This window comes from Triturus cristatus, chromosome 5_2 (assembly GCF_964204655.1).
Source record: "Triturus cristatus chromosome 5_2, aTriCri1.1, whole genome shotgun sequence".
Lineage (NCBI taxonomy): Eukaryota > Metazoa > Chordata > Amphibia > Caudata > Salamandridae > Triturus > Triturus cristatus.
The window spans coordinates 875,319,595-875,341,592 of NC_140588.1; the positions used below are offsets into that span (position 1 = coordinate 875,319,595).

Consider the following 21,998-nt stretch of genomic DNA (forward strand, 5'->3'; position numbering starts at 1 on the left):
GACACCCATCCATACTTACAGGAGCTTCTAATTATGAACCTATATAAATTACATTAAAAAGTGCACAGTTGAAGAAAAATCACATGTATCAAAATACTACAGAACAACCTAATGCTCAGCATTTTGACTGCCATCTGATCAGCTGCATGCCATAATCTGCTACTCAATTGCCTAGTCTCTTTTGTCTTAACACCTCCTTCATCACATCTTTTCACCAATCAACTCACTTAACATCCTCTCTAGCAATCACGTCCACTGTCATTTGTTACTCCCAGGTGATTCATACCACTCTCTCGCTTTCATCTAACCACATTCACTCTATTATCTTGTATCTACTCTTACACATTAACAGTTGCAATTTTCTCTATTTCTCAACACATTGTCATTCTAACTACTTCTGATCTTTGGGGTACTGAGCTTCAAAAGCAAAAAGGACATTAACAAATTTAGCCTCGAGATGGTTTATCCTTACACCCAGAGAGATTATTTCCAACAACCGAGGGAGGAGAGGAATTTTGAACAAAGACCCATCTACAAAAGGGGACCTAACAAAGGTGTCACTTTCTCTGACACCTCAGGTTCAAGCAGTGAAGATGAAAACTCTAGCAATAATGACAATATGGGACAAATAGAGGGACCCAATAGAGGCCACTCTTTTTTAGAAATCCGCCAAAAGAGAGGTGGCAGGATAGACCGGAACCCATACCAATACAGAGGACAATATCAGAGAAACCAGCATCAACAACATCAGGGAGATCAGAGAGCAACTTACCACAACCAGGCCCCTCAAGATTATCCCAATACGAGGAGCCAAAGATACCGCCATTAGAGGGATCAAAAAGCTCTAAATTTCCTATAATCAACCTCTCTAGTTACAATCTTAATAAAAGAGAAATGGAAGTTTTAGAAAGAGGGTTTACATTTGCCCCCACTGCAAATGTTAACAAATTTAACATAGAAAAAGATCTGAAAGCCTTTTTCCGTAAAATTAGGTTGCGAGAGTTTTTTGAGAATACAGAACATAACCGTCCCACGAACATTTCTGGTCTCCGGGATAAATCTACATTTACCCCTACGATCACACAAGTAGGGAAAAATGTAGAAGCCTTTGAAAGAACTGTAGAATCTAAAGTTAAACAAATTATAAATGATGCCTATCCTGATAAAAACAATATGTCCAAAGAATTAAGGATGGCTATGATTAATTTGAAAAATAACCTACAGCTCACCATCAAGCCCGCAGATAAGGGTGGTGGGGTAGTCGTCTTTGATACAGACGACTACGACAAGAGGATGCTACAATTGTTAGAAATCAAAGAACATTATCAGAAATCATCATTTGTTAAGCTTAATGCCTTGAACCAACAAGTAATTAATCTTGTCACTACGGCCTTAGATAATGGTTGGATTTGCCAGGCTGAACACAAGTTTTTAATTAACAGAAATGCGAGAACACCTGCCATATATGGTCTCCCCAAAATTCATAAAAATTTGAATAACCCTCCGATGAGACCTATAGTCAGCTGTATTGGTTCATTACTCGAACCTTTGAGCCAATACGCAGACACTTTTTTGAAACCTCTGGTATGTCAACAAAAATCGTATGTTCGCGATTCGGCTCATATCATCTCAATGATAGAAGGCAGGCCTTATAATGAAAATGAACAGATACTAGTGACCCTTGATATAGAGGCCCTGTACACCAATATACCTCAAGACAACACCATTGAGGTTATTGGTGACATCCTTGATAACGCAGATTTAAGAGGGGCCAATAAAGACTTTATCAAGCAATGCATCACATTGGTTTTAAAAAACAATATGTTCCTATTTAAAAATGATCTTTTCCTTCAATGCAAAGGCACGAGCATGGGCGCTACCTGTGCGCCGAGCCTGGCATGCCTATATGTGGCCAATTTTGAGGAGAGGCATGTCTTCAATGAGGCGGCGCCCTTCTTCGAGAACGTCAAGCTGTGGCGCCGCTTCATTGATGACATCTTCTTTATTTGGGAAGGCAATGTTGAAACTCTTGAGGAATTCCTTGAGTGGCTAAATTTGGGAGATGAGAACCTCAAGTTCACAGCAGTTTATGATAAGAATAGAGTCAACTTCCTTGATATTTCCATCAAAGATATGGAAGGAGTTTTAGGAGTGGAGCTTTATGTCAAATCCACAGACAAAAACACACTCCTACATTATAATAGTTACCATCCACAATCGCAGCATGATAACATCCCTTTTGGACAGTTTCTCCGCCTCAGGAGAAACTGTTCTAATGTTGCTGACTTTCTCAAACATGCAGAGAACCTAACCGAGAAATTAAAAAATAGAGGATACCCCAAAAAGTTAATCAAAAATTCCTGCAAGAGAGCACGATTTTACAATAGGGAAAGCATGATCCACCCAGAACCCAAAGTCACCGAAATTCAATCAGTAGCTGACTCCAAACTGGTGTTTGTAAGTCAGTTTTCCAATATTAGCAATAGACTAAAGAATGTCATTCATTCCAATTGGCATATTTTGAATGACGGTAAATTGGATAAAATTCCTAAACCAATTTTTGCCTTCCGACGCAATGAGAACATCAGACATAACTTGGTCCACACATACAGAGAAACCAATGAGGATAATCAGACCACGCTTACAGGGAACAAAGCAGTAGGTAATTACAAATGCAGTAGTTGCTCAATTTGCGACAACTGCATTGTAACTAAAACCCTCACTTATAACAACTATACCATGACTGCCAAAACGCTCAACAACTGTAGGAGCAGTAATTTAGTTTACTTACTCCTATGCCCTTGCGGGCTAGCATACGTGGGAGAAACAGGTAGGGAACTTAGAACACGTTTGCTAGAACATAGATCTGCACTAAAGACAAATAAAATCAATGCTCCCTTGGTCGACCATTATACAAAACATGAACATAAATATACTGACTTCTCATGGTACATTATAGAAAAGATTAGCTGCTCAAAACGAGGCGTTAATATTGAAACCAAGCGAAAAAATAGAGAACAGTGGTACATTTCCACTCTGGATACGGTCAATAAAGGCCTCAACACAAAAGAAGACTGGATGAAAATAGTCACGTAAATAACCAGTTGAGGTACTTGCCAAGATGGAGTACATAGTGTCGGATGTAGAGGTACTCTGCACTTGAAGTAGATTATACAGCAACTTCAGCGAAACAACTGATGAATGCCATCTAAAATAATGGATCATGCCGGTACAACTTGGCACTGTCGCGATGAATTGACAGAACCCTATGTGTAGTATCCATACATTCGTTAGTTGTCTAGCTGAGAGGAGAAAGGGTATAATGATGTATCACCACTGTAGAACTAAATAGAATGAAGGATATCATGTGGTTTTTTGATAGAAACATTCATTTATAACTCTTATCGAACTAAAGTGAGATTTTCTTCTAATGAAACACAGTCGTACAAAAACATATTGAGAATTAGAGGTCGCGCTGTGCATGAATATAAAAATGTCATGTATGGTAGTAGAGTAAATAAACGGCAGTTTCCACGAAAGTGGTTTTTTTGTGAAAAAAACTCAATAATACTGACTATTGTTTAGGTCCTGGTAAAGGGAAACTCACTATTAATAGTTGGACAAAAACATATGGAGTCAGGCATCCCATTGCTGATAGGGATTTACATAAAGTTTTATGCCGAAAAAAAGTTGACCCGATTATCGGCGTAGGCCGTGTCATCATGACGTTGACGTCTGACGCAAGACAAAAGGCAGTCCCAGTCAGGTAGTCCGTTATTGATGTTGCCCGCGACCGTTGAGACGCGGAAGTAGCCGCCCGGGAACGCTGGCCGTTGGACTAATTTAGGTATGTTAAAAGCCGTTAGGCGAGCGATATGATAAGATAATTTAATTGTATGCGTATATATTGGCCTTATTGATACCTTGCTGGGAGCCTGACCAACTTATTAACACATCTGTATCAAAATGGGCAACACAGGCTGATCTCTAAACAAACGATGCGGTTAGCATTCCGACTTGGAAAGGGAATGAGCATCAAATATATGGCCAAGTTATAACACCATAGAAGCGCCGTTCAAATAGCTCTTTGATTTAATTTAGATTATGTTGTAAATTAGCGGGTGAATAATTTAAGAAATCTAATATTAAAGATATATTTTTTTCTTCAACTTTTTCCCTTTGGGAATATAGCCACGAGCAATTCTTACCCGGAGCAGTAAAAGAACTCCTTACAGCCAATAACCTTTTACTGAAAGGTGAGCCTCAAAGTTAACAAATTGTAGAAATGTAAGGCAGACATGATTAACAAATGGTATATTTCTTTGACCAGTCAGAGTGCACTGCCCGAGATAACCTAGCCCAATCAAATTGAGTTCCTTTATTTGTAGGAACGAATTGAACAACACGGAGGTGCTTGCCGAGGGTCATAAAGGACGTCCCATGCCCACCCTTATGAACAACCTAGAAAGGTGTCCTCCAGACTTCTATATCAATTAAAGGAGGAAACACAATAGGTAAATTAGGTATGGGACTCTCCATTAGGGAGCCCCCTTATAACCAAACAAATGATTTATTCTTTAGACAAAAACAAAAAGTCATTTTATTATTCTTTTGACAGCTCAGGGAAGTGAGAGAAACTGAAAAAAAACTCCCGCATGACTGCAGCAAAATAAATAAGCAAGCCTAGTGCGTTTTCGCACAGGTGAGTCTCTTAAACATTTTCTTAAGAGTACGTGAGCAAGGCGATTCCCTACTGGTGTGAAGTTAAAGTGTGAATGTAGATAACTGGATGAGTGAAAGAATGGAAACACTTTCAATATAAATTACGTTGTTTTATACAATAAAAGAGCCCAGGCAGGTTGTCTTGTATTACTTGTGTGGTGCATACTGGCGACATTCTACAATTGACAGTTGGACCTAATTAAATGTATCGGTTTCTTTTTAAAAAAAGAATATGATGTTCACCATGCACCAATGTAGTTGTACAATAAGATAGGGCATGACGTAATATAGATTTTTGTTAAAGAAAACACATTGTGTACACCATTAGTAAAAAATTGTTTTCCATTTGTGCATTAGGCAACCATTCCTGGATAAGGAGATACGATTACTTATAGTCCTGAAGAAGGAGGCCACAAACAACGAATAGCCTCCGAAACGCGTCGACGCAATACTTTTGTGTTAAATTTGGAAGGGGCACACAAACCTTTGTCAAATAAGGAAGCGAATCCTTAGTCAATTGTTGCCCACAAGGTTTCTGAATTAACTGTCTCATGACAAAATATATTGTCTTTTAAATCTCCTTTTTTGTCTTGTTCAGATCAACTTTTCAATTGTTTTTAAGATTTGTTGCTTTTTTATTAAAACTTAAATGCATTTTTTATAATGATTATACTGTGATAAAAGAAATTTTGTGACGCAAATAAATAGTTTGCTTTTATATAAATTGACGCTCTTTTGTATTGAAGTGTTCCATGAATAGGAGTGAGTTGTGAACACCTTATTGAGGTAGCTTGAATGTATAGAATGTGTGAATGAGTCAACATATATTCTACCCAAAAAGGAAAACATTTTTTACTTTATAGTACACGCCCCAAATGTACAGCTATTGTGAAATTAATGCTGTATGCTCAATTAAACAATACTGAGATACTCCATGGGTAAATTTACATGCTTTAGAATGTGGGTACCCTTATGAAATCACTTTATGAGGCAATAGCTCAGGAAACAGTTTTCAATGATTAGAAGTAGCTCTCACTATCGGAAAGGCTGGATCCCTGCTTCAGATTAACTTATTGTCACAAGATTTTTTTTCGCTCCCAGGAAAAATATTTTAGACACCCATCCATACTTACAGGAGCTTCTAATTATGAACCTATATAAATTACATTAAAAAGTGCACAGTTGAAGAAAAATCACATGTATCAAAATACTACAGAACAACCTAATGCTCAGCATTTTGACTGCCATCTGATCAGCTGCATGCCATAATCTGCTACTCAATTGCCTAGTCTCTTTTGTCTTAACACCTCCTTCATCACATCTTTTCACCAATCAACTCACTTAACATCCTCTCTAGCAATCACGTCCACTGTCATTTGCTACTCCCAGGTGATTCATACCACTCTCTCGCTTTCATCTAACCACATTCACTCTCTTATCTTGTATCTACTCTTACACATTAACAGTTGCAATTTTCTCTATTTCTCAACACATTGTCATTCTAACTACTTCTGATCTTTGGGGTACTGAGCTTCAAAAGCAAAAATATGAGAACAAGGCAGCAGAGGGTAAGATTCTCAGATGGCTGAGGAACCCAAAACACTGGGGCCAACCACTGGCTCGACCATTTCCCATTTGGAACTGTAGTTTGTAACTAGGTTCCAACTAAAACTTCAAAGTGTATAACACCAGAACAGTAAGTTCTTCAAACCCTTCTGGGATGAGAAAGAGAGGCTACAGATAATGGAACCAGAGGTGACGAGGCAATTCCTTGAGAGTTGATGAGGTCACAGCAACAAAGTTGTTCCAAAGCCTTGAGCTTGTTGCCAGTCCTTAGGAGAGACGGCTAAAAGACTGCCACCAGCAAGGTCCTAGTTCATGCTAAAACACTCTCTGTTTACTTATATACAGAGTTTCCACAGATTCCAGACAAAGTGCAGTTTCTCTAGCCCTAATGGTGAACAATTATCCCAGTAGGAACCAGTGAAGAGCCAGAGCCCCAAACAATTTATTTCCTGCGGCTGAAAAAGCACACTCTGACTGACCACGCAGTCTGATGAACCGACGGTGACTATGGAAAACATCCACTTCCAGATCCTGACCAACCCCAACACCACCCTCATCTACAGGCCCCCCGGGCCATGAACCCCCATTTACTGATGCCATTGTAGACCTCATCACACCCCAGGCTCTCCAATCTACGGACTACATCCTACTCGGATTTCTCAAGTTCCACGTGGACAACCCCTGTGACCAGACCACCACCCCCCTCCTGGGGAACCTCGGCAAAATCAGACTCAAGAAGCTAGTCACCGCACCAACCCACATAGCCGGACTCACGCTCAACCCAGTCTTCTCCACCAGCGGGAACTTCCAACTACAGCCACCCCACAGGACTCTCCTGTACCGACCAGAATTGTTTAAATCACGCCTTCATCACGCCCACCATACGCCATCATTGCCCCCCCCGTCGCAGCTGGATGAAGGCCACCTAAGAACCACCAGTCAACTGACTCAGCACCACCACTTCCCCAACGCTTACAGATGCCAACACTGCAGCGCACAACCTCCACCGATGGATCACCAACTGCGCCGACACCCTGGCACCCCTCAAGAAAAGACCAGGCAAACAACACTCCAAGAAGGCAAACTGGTTCACTCCCGCACTCCACTAGTCCAGCCCCACCTGAAGACGTCTCGAGAACAGATGGAGCCACAACATCAATCAACTCCGCAACACAGTCACCCTTGCACCATGCCGCAAGGGTGCCTGCGTTGGCGCATGGCAGCAATTGTGCACCAACGTAGGGGAAAAAGACAGGGGGGCTTATTCATGACCGGTGCGTCATTTTCTTGACGTACTTGCAGCGTGATTCTTTGCACCACGTTGCGCCGTATTTGCAAAGTGACGCATCTAGGCGTATGCGTGACCTTGTGATGCCCTGTGCCACATTATACCTGCATCAGTTATGATGTATAAAGGGTGGGCGTTCCCACGCAACAAAGCCTAATAGGAGTGGTGCAGTGAAATCCATCAGATTTCACTGCAACATTTGTAGGACACCACTGCGTTAGTACCTTACGGCTGCCACTTGTCAGGCTTAAGGGTGACGCAGTGCCACAGGGATAGGCTGGGCCCACGCATTGCTGGAGTTGCATCATGCTTGTGACACAACTGCAGCAATGCATGACTTTAGCGCTGACAGATACGTCAGGATTCCAGACGTATCTGTCATTAATTGCGACATGGAGAGCCATACAGTGAATACAGGGCATCCATGGTGTCACAAGACATAGTGAAAAGTGTTTTGTCGCAGTGATGCAACACTTTTCGTGAATGAGGCCCAGGAATGCGCCCTATCTTATTGATGGTGCACATTCCTGCCCTGTAATTTTGTTGCAGGGCAGAGCAGAAACATTCATTGCAGAGCTGTCCAACACCAAAAATCTTCTGAAATGAGGCCCCAAGTGTTTCCACCATTTCTAAGACCAGCTATTGTCTGGTCTTAAAAAAACTGCCTATAAATGGAGTAAGAGGCAGTTTTTTTGGTTTTGCACCATACAAGGAATTCCTTGTAAATATCGCAAAGTGGGGTTAGCGGCAGTTTTTGCATGGCAACGCCTACCTTGCATCTCATTCTTGTTTAGTCCCGCTAACAGAAGTGGCGATCCTAAAAATTCACGTTTACACCGGAAAACGGCCTCTAACTGCAGTTAGCGGCAACTTTTAAATACGGCAATAAAAAAAAATTACGCTATGGCGGCGTTAACTTCTTGTACATATGCCCCTTAGTGTTCTTCCCTTCCTAAAACTTTGTGGATTTCACGGCTATGTCTTGTTAGAACCACCTATGTTTTATCGCTCTCTCCCTGGGAATGCACGTGGTGGTGGCTGGGGAAGATTGCAGTTGGAGTGGAGTAAAGCGATTTGCACGTTGTGACCGCACTATAAGTTACACATATTATGTGAGTTGATATGAAGCTGAATTGTGATCAACATAAAAATGCAGCGTAATGCCTTCCATTAAGTTCACTTATATTTTTCTTCTAGAAAGGCTTCTTGTGTAAGCTTGATTTAAACTGCGATGAGTTTTAAAGAAAAAAAAAATGAACTGATTGAACTATTCAAACAATATTTTAAAGCACTGTTGTTTGGGTATTAAACAGGGAAAAGAAGAAATATCCATCCAGTTTCAGAACTGCACACTATGTAATCAGAAACCTGAGCTCAGTCCCAGCTACTCCTTGACCAAATTGCGTCATCCTAGACAAGTTACTTCACTGTGCTTCCTTTTCCTGATAATCACATTTTAGAGCACCGCAAAAACTAATTACGCTCTGGCGCTATGCAGAAAAGTCTCTTGTTTAAGTGTAATAGACTGAAGAGAAACCCTTATACATGATACAGTTTTTTAACTTTGTAGAGTCGACCCTATATTATTATATGACGTTTGTTGCACTCTTTACATCCCAAATACTTTAAGGGCTCGACTCATGCACTGTTTCTTAGAGCCAAATCTAATCCCTTGCTTGCCCACCCCTATGACCATGCTTAGTTCATTCAGTCCAAGATTTTACTATGCATTGTGGGACTTGTAGATCTGCTTTATCTTCTCATAAAATCAATATCACAAAACCCATAATTCAAAGACAAAAAAATCTACGCAGGTTTCACGCAAAGACCTGGAAAACGTCAGAGGTCTTCTGTATTCTTTAAATTATGGTATTTATAGTTTTTCCTCGCTTTCACTCCTTCGATAATTTCCCGAGTACAAGTACCAAAAAACAAAATATAGGTCTGGATTTGTTATTTTCACCTACCAAGAGCTACCTTGGTCACGATGTGATACCCATTACCTGTTGTGTCTGTTTCCCGCTCCGCTTGAGATCTTCGTTCTTTTCAGTGGAAGGAAAGTCAGAAACGATGCAGACCGCAGGCAGAATGTTTAAACGGAACTCCAGATCTGAATTTTTACCAGCATTGCACCTTCTCTTCTTGTACAGATATTAAATGGAATCTGTTCTATACAGTAAACGTGTTTGTGAAAATACACGTAAAGCTGGACAGTAAATACATGAATCTTTTTACAGCACCTACGCGATGGCTGTCAGTCCGCACGACATTCGTGAAGATCGCATTCGGTGAATGGACTAAGAAAGAGAAGAAGAGCGTTAGGCGTCACAGAATAAGGTAACTCTGAGGATCCACAACAATTGTATATAAAACGTGCACTAGTGCAAACAGGAAGTGAACTTCGGCCATGTTGTGGTTGGCATCCAACACCCGGAAGGAAACTATGCGTTCTCAATAGGTTTTTGAACGGGGGACTCTGTAATATGGAACACATCTAAGTATCAGAGTCTTGCAAGAATACCTTGATTTTTTTATTTATTAAAACGGCCTACAGAGCTTTCAAGTTTTCCATGGCCTCGCGCCAGTTTGTCACCCATGTGGCCAAACTCTAGATCTTTTCATTCACGGGGAAGTCTGTATTAAGGTTATACAACCTCGGTCGCGTGTTCGTTTAATAAATTAACATTGTGATTTACAAGGATGATTTTACACTCTTATCTACAGATTATATTTTAGATACAATTGGAAATTAAATACTGCAGGGGGAGGGACACAATCATATTTCACCCCTGCCACAAAAGTCAGAAGTCTGGTAGCACAGTGTTATACACAATTGTAAGAAGCCCGAATCATTAGACATTGGGTGGCTTTACTGCAGACATGCCAACCCTCCCTATTCAGGCGGGAGACTACCGATTTCAAGGCTAGTCTCCCGCCTCCCGATTCCTGCAAGCAAAAACCCGATTCCTCTGGGGTTTCAGCTGACAAGGCTTGGTATTGTGTAACGTGCTAATTCTTCCAGGAATAGTCTGAGTGGGGATGCAGGGGTTCTAGAAGGGGTGAAAAACCAACAAAGCCCCATTAACAAGCAAATGGTCTTTTAAAGACCTGTGAAGTACTCCGGGGCGGCTGTGTGTGTGCCCAGGAAGCTGTTTCAGCCCAGGCTGCCACACACCAGGGGGGGTGTATGCACTGCCAACAACCTGCCAGGCCAGTGCACAACACTTGCATCACCCTCTGTCTTCCTGCCATTGCGCTCCATGCTTCTGAAATGTAAGAAAAAAACGTGCATTTGTGTTTCAAATGTCCAGTCCTGCAGCAGCACACTTCCAAAGCTCATACATGACAGTAACCCGATTCAAGGCCCCATTCTCCCAATTTGTTTTTTAAATCTCCTAATTTGCTCTTCTGAAATGTTGGCATGTATGTTACTGAGTACTTTTAAGTGTGCATGTGGCACATTGGATAATGGGGCAGGACAATTATTCTTTATGGTCCACCTTGTGCCTGTCGAATGGGGACGATCCGGCCCATAGATGAACATGCATTTTAATCAATACTTTGTTCAGGCTGCAACGTGGTACCAGTGACTAGGTCAAGGGCCCTGGCTTGCTGTAGGCGCTAGGTTACAGGTTGATCATATATATTTGGACGCAATGACAGGAGAGGCTGAACTATGCGGCAGGCCACCTGCTAAAAAGTGTGCGATGCAGATCGCAGGCTTTTGGGTCTCTCCGCTGGTTGACGTGGTCTTGTATGGCAGCGTAGATGTAAAAATCTATAAGTATACCATAGAACAACGATTTAAGGTGTCATCAGGAGCCATGTGGAAACTATTAAGGTTAGATAAGAGGGTGATAAAAAATGTTGCCTAGTCTTTCAGAAGGGTGCTTCAATAGGGTAGGATGACTGAGCAGCAAGGGGCAGCACACAGTTCACCTCACCCGGCCATACCCACCGGCCATACCCACCTGCACTTCCGTCACAGTTTTCCAGTGCAGAGAATTATTAATCGGTAGTGAAGGGGCCTTGTAGGGCATGAGACAGCATAAATTCGCTCCGTGTCTACATGTTCACGGGCTGGCGCAGCACTCGGACTTCAGTCTGTACCCTCGCACTGGGGATCATCCAGGTAAGGGGCCGCATTAGGGCTTAGTCAACTAGAAAGGATATGCAAAACTGGCACACAGTGCATTAGAGTTTGTATCACACAGAACTGGGGGTCTCCCATTGGGCACACTGCCTGTGCATTGTGCTTTGGCCGGTTTGTCTCATCTTTTCATAGGGAAGAGATATGTGGGGTACCCAATTGCTCACAGCATGGCACATAAAGGTGGGCGCAAACCCGGTTGTTACCCCTTAAATGTTAAATGTTTTATAATAAATGCTTTGGGGCACCTTCAGCAGTGAGGGATGCTTCCTGAGTGCCTAGGACTTGAGGGTTAGTAGCACTCCCATCCCCCAGGCCCACAGGCCTTTCAGCAGAATGGCCACATGCTCGAGCAGGTCAAATGGGAATTTCTGCGCAGTGCTTGTAGAATGTCTCGTACCATTAAAGGCATGGTTACTACTAAAGTTGTCCCAAAGTTTTGGGATCAAACTGGGTTGGAGCAGTAAGACTACAGTCCTTAGGAAGCATTCAGCGTTCCCTCAATATAAGTAAGGGCAGTTATCTGTACATAATTACCAGCGAGTGGGGTAACATACACCGGTTATTCAGCACCATCGTGCCTCCGGGTACAAGGGCGCTTCGCAAATATCATGCCTCCGGGGACAAGGGTGCTTCGCAAATATACTATTAGGTTATGGTCCATCAAGCACTATACACAGAAAACTGTAAGAGTGGAAGTAAGGTGGGTCAGACATCCCTTGTCTTCTACCTGCGCGGGCACCTCGTGTCAAGAGTTGCTTGTGCAAAGGTATTGCACTACTGCCCGGTAACATTGATGACCCATCCACACCTAAGCGATTGCACTTGCAGATACACTTAAGACAAACATTCACTGAAACTGGTCAACACATTATTTGTTCATTATAGTTTGATCAGGAAACCTGTCTGTGCAGAGGTATTCGTAATTTCATCAGAAATGGTAGATATCAAAGTGCGGCCGCCTCTTCGCCAGTGTAGCTTGGCGGGTGGTGTCAGTTTTTCAGTATAAAAAAGTGTGTTGGGGTTTTAAACGCTTTGGGAAACCCTGGGTTCAGCACAAGGGCTACAATTGATTTGGTCATTTGTCAGGCCGACAATTGTAGAAAGGGTGGGAGATCTGTACTTATTGTTTTCACCATCCCAGTAGCTGCTAATGTGTGCTGTCCTTCAACAGTGTGAAAAATGGGGTTTGAGCTCAACGCCAAGAATTACCAGTACATTTGGCATTCCCTTTCAGGGTACAGGTAAACAGGTTTAACGTAGGTGTATCTCTGGTCTTATGGCCATGTAGAGCCATTTTCTTTAGAGGTAAGTCCACGTTAATAATGTTGTGCTTAGTAAGGTTCCCATGACAGATGCAGGCTGCTAGACACTGGTATACCTTAGCGAAAGTCATTATGGTATACAGATGCTGGGGTGGGGGACACCAGAATGGAGACACAGCATCCGTTATTGCAGTTGGACGGATGGGTTTGCAGGCAATAAGGGCATGGTGGTCCACCCTTGTCGTGGTTTAGGTGAGGTGGCTCACCAAGCATCCTTGTAGAGCATGAGACAGCTTAAATTAGCTCCATGTCTACAGGTTTACTGGCTGGCGCATCATTTGGTCATCAGTCTGTACCTTAGTACTGGGGATCCTCCAAGTAAGAGGGCAAACTAGGGCTTAGTCACCCCCGAAAGGATATGCACAAACTTGCCACTGGGCATCAAATTTTATATCACACAGAACTGAGGTTTCTCATTGGGCACACTGACTGTGCCTGGTGCTTCGCCTGGCTTGCTTTATTTTTCATAGGGAAGAGATATGTGGGGACCTAAGTGCTCACAGCAAGGCACTTTAAGGTGGGCACAAACCGGGAGGTCACCCATGAATGTCATAACTGCACACTGGGCTGGCAGTTAAGCAAACTGGAAGTCCCCACAGATGGAGCTGAACAGGCGTAATATCTGTAAGAAATAAGGGATTCATGGCAAGTACACGAGAACACACTGTCTTATTGTCACTTATTCCTAGTTCATCAGATAATTTAGCCCGCCGGGTGCTGTTCAAGTTTACCCTAGGGCATTAATGGAGTTGCATAAGGTAGCGAGATAACGTGCAGTGAGGCAGCGTGATCCCAGCAGACCCACAGAAGGGGGCTGCAGCGATACTTGATACTAGGAATCTTAGAATTCATGGGTCTGTGGCCACTTGGCGGCTGTGAGCCATGACTCCAAGCTGAGGGGATGGCAGGATCCCACCAAGGCTTGTGAACCCCCAAATTTAGGAATAATCTAGTATGGGGGTAAACAAGGGCTTAGTCAATCCTGAATGTTAGGCACTATATGGCAGACAGTGCATGCTGGATTAAATCAGACAGAATCACAAACCTGGAAAGCCTGGGGGTTGCCACCACAGAGGGAACTGAGCAGGCAAAATTTCCACAAGGAATAAGGGATACATGGCAAGTGCATGAGGACACACTTGCTCATGGTCACATACTTCTAGTTATGAACATTCCTGTGCACCATGATTTAGCAATAAAAAAGGACTGTGAAAATGTTGGGTCAACAGCAACAGAATATGTGCACTCTGGTCCATGGGCAGGTCGCTTCAGTTAAGCATAAAACTTCTCGCCCTGATAGCCAAAGTAGACAGGCGGGTTGTGGGAGCGGTCACCCAACAAATGGGCTGCTGTCCCATAGATTGGGGACACAGGTGTTCGGGCACATACAGTGCTAGAAGGTCGGCAACTACAGGTTGCAGAAGGTTGGAGACTACATTAGCCTCAAGGTTAATATAGCCGTGGTTAAGGTTAGACCTCCCTTTCCCGCATTACATCCCACCTTACAGGTGTAATTTCTGTAAGAACCAAGGGATTCATGGCAAGTGCAAGAGGACACACTTTCTTATTGTCACTTACTCCTAGAAGGTGTCACTCCGCCCAGGGTGCTGTGGCTGCACTAAAATGCGCAATATGAGCATTCTTGGTAGCCATGGTTGAGCAATTGAAAATGCCTGTACAAATGTCCGGTCAACTTCTACGAACTATGTGCACGCTGCTCCCTGGTCAGGTTACGGGTTGCTTCAGTTATGCATAAAATTTCCCGCCCTCATAGCCATAGTAGACAGGCTGGTTGTGGAAGCGGCCATGTAAACAAATATGTGCTGGTGTTCCAGAAATTAGGGAAACAGGTGTTAGGAACAAAAGTGCTAGAGGGATAGCAACCACAGGTTGCAGGAAGTGGGAGCCTACATTAGCTTGAAGGATAATATAGCTATGGCTAAGAGTAGAACTCCCTCCTGGGTGGCCATCACATTCCTACAGGTCATGTGAGGCAGTCGAACAGTCCCGGAGAAGGATGAACAGCCCAATGCGCAAGTTCGCAGAGCCTTGGGGCTTTGCTTCCACAGGCATGGGCTAATCCAGACGAACACCAAAGGTGATTGTGGAAAGTTGGGGGCGCACTTGTCACAGGTGGGAATAGACCTGTTCCTACTGGAAAGTAAGGAGGCCCGGGAAATAGCAGGTTTCAGGTGAGAAATCAGCTGTATTGGTGGAGGGCTCTTTAGGCGATGAGGGCCGCCTCCAGAGCTGTGGTGGAGTTACAGGGCGATCTGGAAGCATATGGGTACAGCAGGGTACCTCTGCAAGAGCATAATAGGGGTGCCAGAGCCAAATCCCAGGAGCCTCATGGGAGGGTCCTGGAAGAATTACGTCGGCGCCACGTTAGTCCTTCGGGCGGTGGTGGGCCTGAACAACTGGGGGCTTGCCTTGCTGCGCTCTGCCCTGAAAGGGGCGTGAGTAATTGGGGACCAATGTGTCACATGCTCCCGAAAGAGGATCACCCCATAAGGTGTAGCACTGATTGGGTTCTCCACAGTGCTTGGCTCATCAGGCGGGCACGGCAGCATAGGTTGGTTACAGCTGCCTGCCCTTAGAGCGCCCGTAAGATAACCCACCATATTGCATACTTTTGTATGGAATAAACCTGCAGCAATATTTTTCCCAAACAAAAGTTGTGTTGTGTATTTATTTATTCATGCATGCTCTGTTGTTGTGTGGGTGGGGTGTGTTGCCAATAATGGCACTATGTGGCTGTCCACAGCCCACGCAGGGGGCCACCCTAAAAGGGCGGCCTTCTAGTGCCATTTGGGCACTAACCCACCATCTCTAATGCCGGGACTCAGGGAGGAGTCCCCCTTGCCTCAGGTGTGTCACTTCCGGCGTGCCAAGGTGGTGGGGAGGGTATTTAAGCCTCCCCCGGCCATCCTGGCGTCCTCTTCGCGCTGGACATGCCGTCTCCCACCTTACCGCTTACCCGGCGTGAGTACATAGAACGTTGTAATGTTTTCTTTTGTCGTTGCAGGCGGAGTTACAGGGCGATCTGGAAGCATACGGGTACAGAAGGGTACCTCTGCAAGCACACAATAGTGGTGCCAGAGCCAAATCCCAGGAGCCTCATGGGAGGGTCCTGGAAGAATTACGTCGGCACCCCGTAAGTCCTTCGGGCGGTTGTGGGCCCGAAGAACTGGGGCCGGGCCTTGCTACGCTCCGCCCTTAAAGGGGCATGAGTTATAAGGGACTAATGTGTCACGTGATCTGGAAAGAGGATCACCCCATAAGGTGTAGCACTGATTGGGTTCTCCACAGTGCTTGGCTCATCAGGCGCACAGGGCAGCATAGGTTGGTTACAGCTGCCTGCCCTTGGATCGCCCGTAAGATAACCCACCATATTGCATACTTTATTATTGAATAAACCTGCAGCAATATTTTTTCCAAACAAAAGTTGTGTTGTGTATTTATTTATTCATGCATGCTCTGTTGTTGTAAACTAAGAGTTTTGCAAGAATACCTTGATTTTTTCTTTTCATTAAAACGGTCTACAGAGCTTTCAAGTTTTCCATGGCCTCGCGCCAGTTTGTCACCCATGTCAGAAGTTTTCTTTGCAATCTTCTTTACAGTTGTCACATTTCACTGGGAAAATGCATTTTAAGATTATTTAAAGACCCAGACGTTTTACCTAAGTAGGACTTTATATAAAATAGTCTATAAATATTTTTTAAAATACATTTCTGTCTGTTTGATTTAATTATCAGTCAAGAAACATCGAGACAGCTCCAGAACACATTTTAAAATAACCTTTATTTACATCAAGCACATAGGTCATAGAGACGTCGTCGATCAAATACATATATATTTTCTTTAAATGTTACAATTGGAAGGAAACAAGGCATCCCACGTTTATGTTAGCAGAAAAATTCTATCTACTATTACTAAGGCTTATTCTTTAACTAAATCCAGTTCCAGAGATAATTCAGGAGAGATCAACAAGAAGTATCTCAACGTCATTGGTAGAGATTCTGGGGGTCATGTCAACTTGTATGAAATATGTAAAGGTGCTATTTTTTTTTTTTGTACATAACTTTGTTAAACACTAAAAAATTGAGGGTGTTGGTGTGGTGTTCTGAACCTTCATGTCATCCACAACCTCCATGTTCTGGATTGTGGGGAAGGTTGCCAGACACTGGCAAGAACTATTAGTTTTGTCAGTTAGCCTCAGCCTGCTGCTGGATGGGGTCTCTGTATTCCTGTGTCCTGAATGAACCCCTTTTTCTTCCTGAACTACGTCCCTACGCTGTTTCTTGAGGGAACCCACTTCTACATTTTGGCGATGAGTTACCTACGCTGCGCACTAGACTGCAAGAGACCGCAACAACCTTGAACATACCACAAAAAAAAGAACTGGAGCCTACCTTACAACTTATGAGCAGTATCTTCAAAAGCAAGCTCTCAGCAACCATTTGCTGCACCTCTCCTGTCTTCAAAGTCTTCCTCATTTGGTCTGCCACCTCGAACTTCACTCATCCGCATGAACGGCAACAAGTAAGGAGAAAACACCATTTACTGTAGACTCTGCCGCATTCCCATAAATACATTGGTCCATGGGGGTGGTGGTTCTCTCTTGGGGCAAATTTTGGGAGATCCCCGGACAGCTAAAGAGCCCCGATTTATTTTTCAAGCTCCTTGGTGTGAGCAGAAGCGCCCTCTCGAGCTTACACTGGAACGCTCCTCCACAAGCGCTGCTGCGTTTCACCGGCTCGGCTGCCTGATGCTACTCCCATCAGGTCATCACGTTACGTCCAGCAATCTTCAATCTTGGGAGGGTGGAGGCCTGTGAACCGTCACCATAGCAACAGGTGAGTTGTTCAACATGCTGATGCACACAGCCGCGTCTAGGAAGCGTCATCAAGTTGCGTGTAGCCATTTTGGGAGGCTTGTATACAGTTACCATTGCAACGGTATACTGGTAAATGCATCTGCGTTTACATCCCTGTTTCGCCTCTGAACAGTCACCATAACAACGGTGACATCCATGTATCGCCTGTGAACAGTCACCATAGCAACAACTGTTTCTCTTCTTCACATGTGTGTGGCTTCTATGCTGATGCACACAGCTTACCCTGTGTGCTGATCTTGCAGTACGACGCCATCCTCTTCGCTGATGCGCACAGCCAACTGCATTGTTGGAGCACAAATTTTGGAAATTTCTATCGCTGATGCGCACAGCCTCACTCTGTTGGTATTCAGTGTTTGCTTTTATTGTAAATGCATTTCTTGCTGATGCGCTCACCTTGTTTGCACGCACAGCTCTCCTACATTTATACACAATTGCTCCATAACATTTGCTGATGTGCACAGCTTTACTTACATTACTCTCTTCTATTGAATAACGATTCCTTCAGCACGCATCCTTTTGACAACGCTTCCGATGTACCTGCGAATTCATCTGTGCACACCTACAATCTTCTTTTTTGTTTTTACTTTCCTTCATTGCAATTGTCATATTCAAAATGTTACTGCACCTCAGTTTTTTTCAACTCTTCAAGAAGTTCTTACGATAGCCAAGAGTCTTGAACATTCCAAGGCATGTGTTGACATTATAAAGAAGGACTCATCAGGTGATAAGAGAGCACTGAGGTTAAGGTGGCGGTAGATAGGGAAGTTAATCCTAAGACTTGTCCAGCTCAAAAATTACCCTATCAAAAGAACTTTCAAGGGAACTGTTTCAGGTGTGGTGACTCTGATCACATGGCCAATTTTAAGGACTGTCTAGGCTGGAAAGCCACATGCAAAACTTGTGGGAGAAAAGGTGATGTCTGCAAGTGCTGTAGGTCAGGCAAGGACCACAAGAAGGTCAGTGAGGTTGATCTATTTGAGGATGATGCGGAAGAGGTTATCATTTGCCAAATTGCAGGAAACACGAGCGACGGGCCACAAGAGCTCGTGCTAGTTAATGATGCCCCTGTCAATATGCTGTATGACTCTGGAGCCAAAATTACGCTTGTCCCAAAAGTTTTTTATGAGTGTAATTTGTTAGGTAAAGTCACTCTCTTAAAGCAAGACATTAGACCGAAGGGGAATGGTGAGGTGACCATAGAGTTACTTGGTTACTTTTGGGGCACAATTGATTTCAAAGGGAGAGTCATCCCTGGGAAATGTATGTCTCGATGAAAGGTTACTCACACATAAGTTGGCTCCATCAAAGGGATCCGCATGTATTGCTTTACCCCAATGAGAATCCTCCAGTGTGTTTAAAAGAACTGTCGTCTGTGAGGGTGGTTGATGATACCATTCAAGATTGGATCGTGGAATTCCCTGCAGTTTTTGCTAGTGACCTGGGGTGCCTTAAAAATTATGTACATCGTATAAGGATTAAGCCACATGTTGTTCCAAAAGTTGCTAAAGTTAGAAATGTGCCCCTGTTGGTAAGGGAGAGCATGAAATCTGAGTTGGATTAGCTCCTGGCTGAGGGTATCATCCAAGAAGTTGAGGCAACAGAGTGGGTCTCTCCGGTTGTGATGACCCGCAAGACCAATGGTGAGGACGTGAGAGACCTCTGTGTGGAGTTGAGAAAGCTTAACAGAGCGGTTATTGTTGACCACTACCCTTTCCCCAACATAACAGAGATGTTGTGCTCACTTGAAGGGGCAAGGCATTTTTCCTCCTTGGACCCAACCTCTGCTTACCACCAGGTCAAGCTTCATCCCTCCTATCAAGATCTCACGGCCTTTGTAACACCTTTTGGCACCTTTAGGTTTCTGAGAATGCCCTTTGGTCTCATTTCCACTGCCTCTGTTTTTCAGAGGGTGATGGAGGGCATTCTTGGAGGCCTTCAGGGTGTCAAAGTGTACCAGGATGACGTACTTATCTTTGGGGTTGATCTGAATCAACATGATGCAAGACTGAGGTCTGTGTTGAAGAAGATGCATGATGCTGGCCTTACCCTTAGGGCGGATGTTAGGAATGGCGATTTCTGATTGGCCAGGGCTTGCGCCAAAGCCAGACAGAAACCACCACTCTAGTCAGGGCTGGGGAGTTACACGCCAAAGATAACCCCTGCTCACCCCCTTGGTAGCTTGGCACGAGCAGTCAGGCTTATCTCTGAGGCGATGTGTAAAGCGTTTGCGCGCGCACCCAGCAACAACACCCAAGGCCCACCACAAAGGAAACTCCACACAAGGTATTCTATAAAAATAGCCTTTGTATTATACACAACACATTAGATAAAAACACACACTCTACAATGTGCCACCAGGCACGGGCAGAATTTACAAGGGATTATTTATACAGGGGACAGGGCCACATGGACCACTGTCAGGAATTAGCACTTAGAACATAGCACAAATCACCAATAGTAAACGTAGAACATAACACAAAGTAACTGTAGAGCACAACCAGTCTCTACTGGCGCACTAATGACCTCAGCGTCATCACACTAGCATCAGGTATAAAACCTATCCTGCATCTATCACAGGGGCATAAATCACATTATGCAATTCTCATTGGTCTAACGCATTAGACCTAACCACCTAAGTATAACTATACTAGGGGCGCACATCGCACAGGGAAGTACATTCTCCCTACCATCAACCTAAGCAGGTAAAACAACCTTCTAGGCAGAAATAACCACATTTGGAGGTATAAGACACAGGGTGCGCAAAACATGCTATATACAGTACATTTCCTAGCACCAAAAGCATGAACACAGGGTGCGCCAAACATACTACACCGTACATTTCCTAGCACCCAAAAGTATATTAGAGTCCAGGCTGCGCCAGAACCTAAACGTAGCAGCTGCCCACTACTTGCTGGGCAGCTGGGGACAAAGCAGGGCCTAAACGCTGCAGCTGGCACTAAGTGCTGCGCAGCTGGGGAAGGCAAATAGGAGGCATGGGCTCTCACTGGCCCCTGAACACATTATCCAAAACGCTGGAGCCACCTGGCTCAGAAAATAACATGTCCCCCTTGGAGTCCCTCTGGACTCTAGACAAATGATGCCCTCTTCGTTGGAGCGCACGAGCGCTCTAAAACAAATATGCCCCCACCGTTGGAGCCAGCTGGCTCTGGGAATAATTGGCCCCCAAGTCCCCCTGGGACTTCTAAATATCGAATGGCCCCCAAAGCTGGAGCCTTTCCTGGCTCTAAAATTAAATATGTCCCCGTTGGAGCGGCCCTCTGCCATGGGGGGCCGCTCGGATACTGCCTACGAGACAGGTGGGTGCAGGGAAATGCCCCCACGGGGACTCTGTACCCTGGCTGCAGCTTCCCCAGAGGTCAGCCCTTACTCACCGGGCTCTCTGGCGCTGCTCGGGGTCTCCTCTCACGGCATGCGGCGATCTCCGGCTCTGCCCGGTCCCTCTTCTGGGACCGGGACTTTCCTTCCCAGCGGCCGCTACCTCGGGGCTCTCCCTCGCTCAGGGGAGCCCCGTATCTCAAAAACGGTGCCGGAAAACTTTCTCGCGGGGCTTCCCTTCCGTCCCGGAAGCCCCGCCCAGGACGTCACAGCCCTGCCTGTCTTCCGGGTCGCGCTGGGCAGCGACCCGGAAGAGATTCGATGTGCGGCTCGGCCGCGGCGGTGATCCATCCAAGGCGGAGAACGCGGGGTGGGCACCCGCTATCAACTACAACCACAACGCGGCCCCGTAGCTCCGCCCAACATCAGAACAAAGCGGGGTAGGCTCCCGCCATCACAGGCACTACACTGCGGGGTGGGCACCCGCCAACCTAAATAACAGAAGCGGGGTGGCACCCGCAAATCAAAGACATAAGCGGGGTGGGCACCCGAATTAATATAAACATAAGCGGGGTGGCACCCGCAATTAAGGCATCATGGGGGGAATCCTCACGATGGGGATTCCCTCACCCAGGGTGGCAGCACAGCGCTGCGCAGCCCCCAGGCTCTCCTCCTTTGGGGGGAAAGTAAGTTAAAGCGCTCCTAGTGCGCAGA

At 44.8% G+C, this 21,998-nt stretch overlaps 1 protein-coding gene across 2 annotated transcripts in view; it reads right to left on the minus strand.

Annotated features, from left to right (window-relative positions):
- LOC146829353 (protein EOLA1-like) overlaps positions 1 to 9,996 on the minus strand; it is a 31,825-nt gene extending 21,829 nt beyond the window's left edge. The window contains exon 1 of one of the 2 annotated variants that reach the window (XM_085608005.1): positions 9,821 to 9,996. In XM_085608005.1, the coding sequence (XP_085464131.1) occupies positions 9,821 to 9,861 (41 nt within the window). In that variant the 5' untranslated portion in view covers positions 9,862 to 9,996. Of the gene's footprint in view, positions 1 to 9,579; positions 9,717 to 9,820 lie in introns of those variants that run through there. The other variant, XM_085608006.1, reaches the window with a different exon arrangement.
- Between the last annotated feature and the right edge of the window lie 12,002 nt (positions 9,997 to 21,998).